Source organism: Myotis davidii, unplaced genomic scaffold (assembly GCF_000327345.1).
Source record: "Myotis davidii unplaced genomic scaffold, ASM32734v1 scaffold993, whole genome shotgun sequence".
NCBI classification, from domain to species: Eukaryota; Metazoa; Chordata; class Mammalia; order Chiroptera; family Vespertilionidae; genus Myotis; species Myotis davidii.
In genome coordinates, this window is record NW_006285483.1 from 1,276,583 (window position 1) to 1,288,270 (window position 11,688).

At 38.3% G+C, this 11,688-nt stretch overlaps 1 protein-coding gene across 1 annotated transcript in view; it reads right to left on the reverse strand.

The window, feature by feature from the left end:
* ACACA (acetyl-CoA carboxylase alpha) overlaps positions 1-11,264 on the reverse strand; it is a 229,022-nt gene extending 217,758 nt beyond the window's left edge. Inside the window, exons 1-3 of the mRNA XM_015559072.1 lie at positions 11,218-11,264; positions 5,860-5,906; positions 4,144-4,396 (exon numbers count right to left, since the gene is read on the reverse strand). Coding sequence (XP_015414558.1) covers positions 4,144-4,396; positions 5,860-5,906; positions 11,218-11,240 — 323 coding nt within the window. The 5' untranslated portion in view covers positions 11,241-11,264. The remainder of the gene's footprint in view (positions 1-4,143; positions 4,397-5,859; positions 5,907-11,217) is intronic.
* Positions 11,265-11,688: the final 424 nt, after the last annotated feature.

Here is an 11,688-nt window from a genome sequence, read left to right on the forward strand (position 1 = left end):
TATTCCTCTGACCAGTAGCTATGACACACACTGACCACCAGAGGGAAGATGCTCAACGCAGGAGCTACCATGACGCACACTAGCCAACACCACAGAACTGGCGGCAACAAACTAACACTCAACTTCCCCAAGTGGGACACAGGCCCTGCCACCACCCCAGAGTGACACCCCACCAAATTGTAGCCAATGCTGCCAAGACCCCATGGCACAAAATGTGGCTCACAACCCAGCCCAGCCTGGAAATGGTCGCTATGGGTACCAGGTAATGACATCACATAGCAACACCCGCTTCCTCTTCATAGCGACTAGCCTCCTTGCAGTTTCCTCAGCCCAGGAACACGACTTGCTTTATAGCCAGGTGGAAACATTTTAATCAAATATTTCTGAAGCATTTTCACGTGCCTCATCTCATTTGATCCTCACAAAAGTCAGAATCCTATTTTCTTTTCATTAGCTGGAAAATGGAGATTTAGAAAGTTTAGAAACTTGACCCAACTGAAAATAAGTAAGAAATGGTGGACCTTGAAAATGACTTCACGTTTTCTCACTGCACAGAATATAGTTAAAGATTGCTGCAGTTAAATATTTTACCATTGTTCTCCCTGTGTGATCTACAATAATAATCTGCTTTGTGTTGATATTTACTGTTGTGTTGCTGACAATTACCTGAAAGAGAAGTTGGGTGCTTCACTGGGCTGGAAAAGGTTTAGCTAAATCAGAAAGCAGGTCTAATTAAGCAAGTGTATTCTCTATATATAAAAGGCTAAGTTGACTCACACATGTGTGATACATATAAAGCTCTCACTGGAGCTAATCGCACGCATGTGTTTCAATCTGTCATTGTCAATCGTGAATTTGGTTGACACTTCTATTATAGAGAAAGGGCGAATAGCGATATTAAAATATTTGTTGTAATTAATTTCCTTTCAATGTGCATGAATCCATGCATCGGGCCTATAGTTTTCTCATGTTTGGGTCATAAAGCTTAGAAAGTGATTCATCCAGTCTTTCATGGGTACTCTAGAAAATATGTGATGCAAGTCATCACAATTTCTGGAAAAGATGGGAAAGATATTCCCACCTATCCATCATTCTCACAGACTTCTCATTTCTCACCTAAAACCAAACCCTAAACTTGAGAGGCCCACTCTTATTCTATACAATGGCAATCACTTCACTTAGTTTCAGGTTACCTCCAGTTACCATCTCTTAGGAATGTACCTGTCCCTTTCTTCAATATCATCTGTGAAGGATTAGGCTATTCACTCAGAAAGCTGAACCAGTCTCTAGTTAACTTTGGGTTCAAAGAATGAAAACAAGTACCTGAACCCATATCCTCATTTTCATAGATGAGGAAAATCAGTCCAAAGAGGTACCATGAATTGGTATGGTGGCATAGCTAATTGGTGGCAGATGTCAGAACAGAGTTCTTGCTAATATCAAATAAATTTGACTGAATTTAAATTACCCCAAGGACACCATATTCACAAATGATTTAAGAAATAACTTTGTTTTATACTGGAACATTAGCTAGCTGAGAGTGAGTGGGAAGTGGCACTATCTCCTACACAGGATGCTGATCACACTTCAATCCATAGCTCCTCCACGAGCTATGGGAATGAGTTTTGCAATAGTAGGACATGCAAACAAATTCTCAGGCACACATACCACTGATCACACAGTCTTTGCAATAAGAGCCATCAACTTTGGCAATGACTTGGCAACTATAAACTGCCTTGTAATATCATCAGCTGAATTTCCTATAATGGTATTTATCTAACCATTGCCAAACTCACAATTTCCAAATCCAACAAAGGATATTCTGTTTCACATAGTCTCAGACAAAAATTCTTAAGGTGCTGTATAGCTTCAAGAATTTAAATTTTTGGTTTGTTACTCCTCATCCAAGGATATTTTCTCAACTGATTTTTTAAAATATATTTTAATTGATTTTAGAGAAGAAGGGAACATCAATAATGAGAGAGAACCCCTGATGGGCTGCCTCCTGCACATCCCCCAATGGGGATCGAGCGTACAACCCAGGTATGTGCCCCTGACTGGAATCGAACCAGGGACCATTCAGTTCACAGGCCAACGCTCTACCCACTGAGCCAAACCAGCTAGGGTTCCACTGATTTTTAGAGAGTAGAAGGCAGGGGCAGAGGGGAGAGAGAGAAAAAAACACATCGATGTGAGAGAGACAAATCGATTTGTGCCTCTCACACAGCCCCAACTGGGGCCAGGGATTGAACCTGCAACCCAGGTACATGCACTTGACTAGGAATCAAACCTGAGACCCTTTGATGAATGGGACAATGCTCTAACCCAGCGGTACCCAACCTGTGGGTCGAGACCTCTTTGGGCGTCGAACTACCCTTTCACAGGGGTCGCCTAAGACCATCAGAAAACACATATATAATTACATACTGTTTTGTGATTAATCACTATGCTTTAATTATGTTCCATTTGTAACAATGAAAATACATCCTGCATATCAGATATTTACATTATGATTCATAACAGTAGCAAAATTACAGTTATGAAGTAGCAACAAAAATAATTTTATGGTTGGAGGTCACCACAACATGAGGAACTGTGTTAAAGGGTCGCGGCATTAGGAAGGTTGAGAACCACTGCTAACCACTGAGAAACGCCAACCAGGGCTAGGATTTAAATTTAACCCAATCTTTCTCAACAGGACACTGTGACGTTATGAGAACAATTTTTGGTGGTGTGTGATTATCCATTGCAGAAGGTTTTAAATCATTGGTCCTCTGTCCTCTAAAAGCAAGTAGTCCATCCCACCAGGCACAACCTCAACACATTTATAGATGATCTTGAGGGGAAAGACACCATCACCAGTATTAGCCCAACTGGTGATGTAGTTTAGTGGTTGAGCATCGACCCATGAACCAGGAGGTCACTAGATCTCTTCCCAGTCAGAGCACATGTCCGGGTCGCAGGCTCAATCCCCAGTAGGGGGCATGCAGGCGGCAGCCAATCTTTCATCATTGATGTTTCTACCTCTCTATCCCTCTCGCTTCCTCTCTCTCTAAAAATCAGTAAAAACATATTAAAGATGTTTACATAAAAACAAAGACCTGACCCCTTAAGCAAGGTATTTTCCCTCTTTAGGCCTGTTTTCTAATCTATTTAAGTAAAGGAATTAGACTAAATTATCTCTGGTTCATTATAGTTCTAGGACTCTGTGAAGTACAGAGTGTGTATCTTGAGTATATAAAAAAGGAGTTGAATTACTTTATAATCCATTAATGATAGAAGTATCAAGATAATAACAGCAGCAATACCTACCCTAACTTATGTTTATCTAGGCTAGAGCTATACTATAAACCCTGGCTGCATATTAGAATTATCTGGAGAGCTTTAAAAGAAATTGCCCCAGCTCCAAGCCAAGCCAATATCAAATGAATCAGAATCGGTGGTGATGGGGTTCATTTCTTAAGGCTCCCCAAATGATTCTGATGTACAGTGAAAACCAAGAACCACTAATCCATAACTTTTAATCCAAGAAATGCAAAGCAAATGACCAAAGGTTAGTATATCACACACTAGTTGTACAACCAAACATCAACAAATAAGAACAATCCAGGGTTACTATTTACTGATATTCTCAATTACATATAGGGAATTGCATTTCTAGAGAAAAAGAAGAGCTCTATAACAATCCCTTATTCCGTCTACAGCTCTTTATTGATTACTGGCCCGGTCAGAAATAGAATATAACTTCCTGCTATGATGAAGTAGTTCAAAGAGACATTACTACAAATTTGCCCACCCTTGCAAAAGACCTGTCAATCATCAAGATAGTTACAACAATGGTAGTCAAAGTAAAACAGAGACTGAAATTCCTCAACATAACTCTCATTCTCTAGGTCTCGGTAAAAGATCTAGTATGTAGAAAGAACCAGAAAAAGTTGAGAGTAATGTTTAGGAAAAAATACTTTCAAAAACTATACTCCAGACAAAGTACATCAGTTTCCACTTACTCATCAAAGCTTTAAGACCGGTGACATAGGAAAAGAAGAAGCAATCTTGGATAAAATTATTCTTACTCTTTTCAGAACAAACTCAGTCAAAGCAGGACATATTAAATGGATAAAACATTAAACTTCTCTCTCTTACCTTACATGTAAGGCCAAACCATCCTGTAGGCTAGAGATGCCCATATCAGAGAGTGTATCCGAGCTGACAGAAGTGGGTGACAGAGAGCCCTCCTTCTCCTCCAGTAGATCCAGCTTCACCAGACTGCTGATCTCATCCTCCGAGTTATCTTCAGACACAGAACCAATTATGAATCGGGAGTGCTGGTTCAGCTCCAGAGGTTTGGCCAAGGCGGATGGCTCATCCATTATTTCTTCAAAATGAGCTCTCAAAGCTATGGAGAAAATGAAGAGTGAGGAAAGCAGATTATAGATAATAACCTATATCTAAAGATAACGACAGGTTATACCTAGTATGGCACAGCTTGAACTTGGAAGCAAGGCAGAGTTTGAGAATTTGTTTCCTTAGCTATTCTATTTCAGGGCCTTTGTTTTCTACAAGGGAAGAAAATCTAGATCATAGTAACTCTGCCTAAAAAGTTAAAACTAATTTCCATTTCCTCAAGAAATCATTTTCAAAAAAAATATAAGCCACTCCCAATATCTTTATCAATTTGATGATGTCCAAGAGATAATCAGAAACCTTTCCAGTAGGTGAAAGCTCCTTGTTTGTATATTATAATTTTGGTTATTAGTATTGGGGAGAATGTGGTAAGGATTTTGGGAGTTTGAGAACCACTGTGCTAGAAGAATAAAGCAGTAATAATAAATTGTCAGGAATGCTAAAAAATACCTGCAGACAGTTCCTAAAAGTAAGTTGGAGATTATTTAAGCTAACTTTTATGTTTAAAACTAGAATCAAATATAAAAGTATGCAAACTTGACATCTAAAATTTCTATACATTTCTCCCTTGGAGTATTAGGTTTCCTTAAAAAATTTTTGTCTAATGTCTCCAAATTTTATAAAGAGTTTACTTTCAGAATATTTAAAAAAAACCAAATCATTTAAAAAGGGAATGAGGGAGAGAGAAGGAGAAAGGGAGGAAGAAGTTCTAACGGATGACCACTCCAAACATCAGAAAGTACAGCAGCAAAAAGGCTACTTCTTTCACATTTTAGAGCAGTTCATAATCAAGCTTAAGAATAATGAATTTTTTAAAAACCTCCATTTCAGCTAACAGAAAATAATGGCTGCCTTCTTCACAAGAGAAGTAAGTAAGGTATTCAGGGACAGATTCTACATTATAGCCTGACCAAAATTAGGTGACTAGACTAAAAAATAAAATTAGTAAGAAGCATTTCTCTGATTCTGTGGAAAAAATGGGATTGACTAATAAATGAAAGGCTCTAAAAAAGTCAACTTCAAATTTTTTCTTTCCTAGCTAAGAACAGGAAGGCAGCCTTTTAAAGGGTTGCAACGATTGGAAGCAGCCCAGTGTCAACAGCTAAAGACCTGTCCACCAACCAGCAACTCTACTTGAATAGTATGCCCAGGCACAAGCCTACAAACCATCAGAAGAGAGGTCATGTATGGAAAATCACTGAGTAGCTGTCCAGACACTCTAGAAGCTACTCTATAGCTCGTCCCACTTCCATTGATTCTAGTCCTGAATGAAAGAGAAAGGGTGATGGAATACTATCACTGTCAGACTTGTTCACTCAAGTTATCCCCCCTAAACCTGCATATATTCTTTTGTGGAAGGCAACTTTTAAGATAAAAGCTTACAGGTTAATATTTTAGCACACGAACATAAAATTTTTATCACATTGAAAACAAGGAGCATTATTTATAACTGACCTCTTATAATTCTTACTGTCTGAGCAGATATCCACTTCCAAAAAGAACTAAAAAAAAAAGAAAGAAACGGAGAGATATTTGAAGTATTTTTTAAAAGAATTTCAAAATTATTAATAACTGTTTTGCTCAGCATAATATAAAGTAATAATACTCAAAGTATGATTTTCTGGTCAAATCTATTATTGAACTTGAAGCATAAAGTTTAGTTGTTTACTATTTGTTCAAATCTGTGAATCAAAAACATTATATGCTCAAAGACTTTTTATTCATGAAAGTATTAAACAATCCAATATTATAATTTCACAATATTCCTCTTCCATGTATACTTAGATGAACACATTCCAACCCTATGATTTCCAATATTTCATAAGAAAGAAAGAAAGAAAGAAAGAAAGAAAGAAAGAAAGAAAGAAAGAAAACCACTAGATTTGGTACAACCCAGTCAGACAATGATTATGTTTCCAAATGGTTATACCCGTCTTGGTCAGTGTGGCTCACTTGGTTGGAGCGTTGTCCCGTGCTGGTTCAATACCCAGTAAGGACATACACCTAGATTGCTAGTGCAATCCATGGTTAAGGTGTGTATGGGAGGCAACCAATTGATGTTTCTCCCTCTCAAATCAATAAAATGGCTATACCCACCCATAAAGTAAAGGAGAGGACAGATCTCCTATTACATTAAGTCCCTAAACTCTAAGAGACCAAAGAATTTCTAGTTACTTCCCAAATCCTGGGTTTCCTTCTAGGCCCAACAATTTAACTGTACCCAAGGTAGAAATTCTCAAATTTGATTATTTTTAACAATCACCTGTTGAGCTTTTAAAAAACATATAGTATGTCTAAACTACACCCCAGATCAACTGAGAATCAGAATTGCTGCTGGAGGCCCAGAGATCTGAATATTAAGTGTCACAGTTGACAGACAGTTCCACTGGTTTGGGGTGAAGAAAACATAGGAAAGCACCTATTACACAGATAGGGAAATCCAGAGCTTCTAAGAGAAGACCCTGAATGAGAAGTGACAAGATTGGGGATAGTGTAGGTATGTTAATTGGGGAATTAAGATTTACCCCATTATGTAGTTTGAGCTAGGTACAGTGGGGCCTTGCCTTATGTGTCCCGACTAACGAGTTTTTTGAGATACCAGCTGTCTCTCCTCCGATTTTTTGCATTGAGTTGATAGAGTAATTTGAGCTAACGAGCTCCTTAACGAGCTCGGTCTCGGAACGAATTAAACTTGTAAGTCAAGGCGCCACTGTATAATTTGATTCATTCACACTAGATGGCCACTGTGTTGGCTGTTGTTATTTATTTGATAATCTAAGGGAAAAGAGGTCAGTGCCCCTGACTAAACAGTCAGTTATTACATGTTTTAAAAATGCTTGTAGCATACCAGTTGAAAATAATTACATTAAGTGAAGAAACCAAAGGTGAAGAACAGTATGTAAAGAATGCATAATTTGTATTTAAAAAATTAGCAGAGTGGGGAGCATTTGTTTGAATATGAATAAAACCTCTATTTAAAAATAAATACATTTAAATAAATATATCTGATCATTACTATTAAGAAATTATAATGATATTAATAACACTGCTTGTCTCTGATGAAGGGTACTAGATGGCTCCAAGACAAAATTAGGATGGAGAATGTCACTATATATGCTTTTATTACATTTGTTTTCTCTCTCTTATGTTTAAAAATTTGAACTATGTGCATGCATCACTTATGTATTACCAACTGAAGATCTTAAATACGTTAACAGAAAGTTTTACCCAGCCCACCCAGTAAAGCTCAGTGGTTGAGCCTCGACCCAGGAACCAGTAGATCATGGTTCAACTCCAGGTCAGGGTACATGCCCAAGTTTTGGTCTCTATCCCCAGCAGGGGTTGTGCAGGAGGCAGCTGATCGATGATTCTCCCTCATCATTGATGTTTCTATCTCTCCCTCCCTCTTCTTTCCTCTCTGAAATCAATAAAAATAGGTTTATATACAAAAAAAGTTTTACCTAATTCCATGCCACTCTGATCCTTTATCTCCTATCTGCCTGTGCATTTAAGTAGTCAATGAGCATGTCATTCCCTTATTTAATATATGTAATTGACTCTGTTACCTCCTTAATGAAGCTGGAAAAAGTTATCTCTTCCAATCATTTTAGATCTACCACCAATAGCACCTTACAATGCTATGTAAAAACTAGGCTTCTGCAGGTCGTTTCATAAGAATTCCAGTTAACATTTGAGTTACAAAACTAGGAGGCATGAACAACGGGCTTATTTCAAATATTATTACCTAGAAACATTAGAGGCTTCCAGGTAAAAAGCCATTTTGTGGGATTATGAATCAATTTTCCCTTATAATCTTACTTCATAGAACAACAGTATTTAGAAAAAGCTGGAGCCATGATTTAGATGTGTCAGCTACCTTCTAAACCAGGGGTGGGCAAACTTTTTGACTCGAGGGCCACAATGGGTTCTTAAACTGGACCGGAGGGCCGGAACAAAAGCATGGATGGAGTGTTTGTGTGAACTAATATAAATTCAAAGTAAACATCATTACATAAAAGGGTACGGTCTTTTTTTTTTTTTAGTTTTATTCATTTCAAACAGGCCGGATCTGGCCTGCGGGCCATAGTTTGCCCACCGCTGTTCTAAACAGTCTCAAGATAAAAAAATTTTCTTTGAAAATACATTGCTTTTTTTTGTTGTTGCCCCCCAGTTCTCTGGATTGTACTTTATGTTACCTGGCAGAGATGTAGAGAAGACATTTACAGGTTAAAGGAATTCCTAGTCCTCTTGAAGTTACAATATCTTGTGTCATTTTAAAGAGACAGTTTTGAGTTAAAATAATGACAAACTCAAAAATTAGTTGCCCGAGATGATGGATTGCCTATAGCTGTAATTTTCAATAGGAGTATCAGATAAAATATTCTCATATTACATGGAAAACTGGGCTATAAAATTCTGAAGGTACACTCTAATACTAGAAGTTCTACTAAATTTTTGGATTTTATAAGATGGAATCAAAGGGAAATTAAATAGCTTGCCTTGTCAGGGCCAGGAATACCACTAAATATTGACACACAAAACACAAACCAGCTAGCTATCCTCCTGGTGCTAATCTACTGATAATACTCTTATTAAACTTGAAAACTAATCAAGCTCCTATCAACCTACTATCCCCCCAATTTGGCATGTGTGTAAATACATACATATACGTGTGTGCCAACTTCTATGACTAAGGACAGATTTGAAAGCTTTCTACAAATTTTTAGGAACTTCATTAATGAGCGTACTCTCTATCATTGGAGATAGCCAAATACACATAAATAAAACCTTATATTTCCAGAAAAAGATTCTCCAAAACTGAGCCTGCTTTTCAAACTTAACTCCATAAATTCATTTGTGTTATTTTGAAAATGAAAATCATTTATACAAGCTTATTCTCTCTGGGATGATCATTAGTACTGCCAAACAACTTCAATTCCTATTGTCATGTGATGGTAAACATTACTGTGGTTCTTTATATAAAGGAGGGTGAATATGGCATGCTGAAACAATGAAATGAACGTAAGTCCCAAATAACATCATTGGAAGGCCAAACCGGTTGGGGCCAACAACCTCCGGGTAAGGCACTTAACGTTGTTGTTGAAGCCACTTTTCACTTGCTTAAACATTCAGAGACTAGATGGCTTTATGGTAGCTTGAATAAATAAAAAATTGGTAAGAGTACTGTCATTAGAGCACACATACTAAGATTGGTTGAACTCATAAGAACCTATGGTCTATCAATCAGATTCATATTCCTTGTGTTAAGTGCAATGTTCTTATAACACTATTTGTCAGTTTCCTATCTAATAGCATCTTCACATAAGCCATTAGATTCAAGTAAAGTAGTGTATAGTCACTAAATTGTACACTTATTGAAACAAACAAAAAACTAGTTAAGCAATAATCTGTTAGAGTGGAAGATCAGTGAATACTTCCTTTAAAAATGTTAGTCACCTCATAGTTAAAGAAACTTTTTCAACCAATGAGTCTTTAGTGTTCATTCACTTCTTCATAATCGTGCTGTTTTAAGGGTTTGGAAAAATGCTTGAAGCATAGCTTCTACCATTATTAATCTTTAAGAGCATATTAGTTAACCTTTTTTTCTGAATTTTAAAAAGACTCCTCCAATTAGAAATTCTAAATTCCAATGTATTATTCCAATTTTCATTTTAATTTACTTCTTTCTTCAACCACGACTATTAGTATATTATATTTTTTTTAAAAATTATTTTAAAGAAAGAAAAAACACTAGCCCCAGACCTGTTAAACCAGTCTGTGTGATGGCCAAAATGTTTTCCTAATCACTAACTGAAAAGGTAACAGAATTTTACATAATGTTCTACACCTGAACCTGTTCACAGCACTTCAGAGAGGTAAATATCAGAGAGAGAGTTCTGAGGCTGGCTTTCTTTCCCAATGCCAGTTCTTTGACATAACCTAGTCATCATCTGAACTATAAGTTCACTAAACTAAATGCCATCATTTCCCAACCTTCCCTCCAATTTTAAAAACAATTCAACCTTATGCTTGATGTATTTCAATTCTGCACTGGTAAATTCAAAAAGAAAACTTCTGCAACACAAGTAAACCCAAGCGGCTTTGTAAATTAGTACTTTGTCTTGACATCTTTTGTAACTATTCTTGGATTCACAACAGTCCTCCTATTATTAGAAATGAGGAAATTAAGTCAAGAAAAGTGGGAAGAGACTTGCTACTTTGTAACAAGCAGGCACTTACCTGGACGCTGCAGCTGCTGTCCTGCTCTATATTACTATATTAGATCACACACTGTCCTTAAAAGTGCTTGCCAAGTAGGCAGCACAGAAATACTTCTCCATCACAAACATCCAAAGCATTCCTACCAAGAAGTAAGAGACAAGTCCGATAATTCCTATCACCCAGAAAGAAGAAACCATGTAACCAAAGTAAGCATGTTTCTCAATCTGTATCATGGGGTTGGAGGGGGAAAAAAAAAAATGAATGAAAAGGAATCTAGATTAAAGGGATCAACCTCTGAGAGTGAGGACTAGGTTATGAGGTTTATTCCACACATTGGGAAACTACTGAAAAACTGCTTCAGTAGAAATGGAATCAATCAGGAAATCCTAGGGTCTCTTGATTTCGGACTTAAACCCCGAAACAAACGTATCTGAAATTAAAGTATTCCCTCTGCTGGGAGCAGCTATCTTCTCCTATGCTTCTGTAAAATCTACAAGACCTGCATGGAGTCCCTAGTATTTAGAGCTGATTCCAAGTGTCCAGGGGTGTCCACTTTCTGTGTCCAAATCCAAAAATAATGCTGGCACTGACCCGAGCAGGACCTTGACGCACATTTTCCTCTGAAATTAGCCTCACATCACCTTCCGACGTCCTATCTCCAATAGCTCGACCCGTATAGCAGATGGGAAGGAGAGAGTAACAGGAACGCACATTTATTTACTAACAGAAAACAAACCCTGGGAGCGAGGTCTGGCAAAGGATAAGTCGCCTGGCCCTGCTCCCACCCCCGCCCAAAGACACAGAGAGCCACGGAAGCCAGGGTCCCTGCACCCGACACCTCACTCTCCAGAGTTCGAAGACTTTCAATGCAGCTGGACCCAACCCGCCGCATCCCCCTCCCACGTGGGTCTTTGCTCTCTCGCTGGCGCAGGGTCGCCTCGGAGAGAGTCGCCGGAGGAAGGACCCGGACTGCGCCGGACCCAGCGAGGGAGTGACGTCCAGGGAGCCCCAGGCCCACCTCCCAGCCCCTGCCTAGAGGCCCCGGGCTGCACGCCTCCCAGT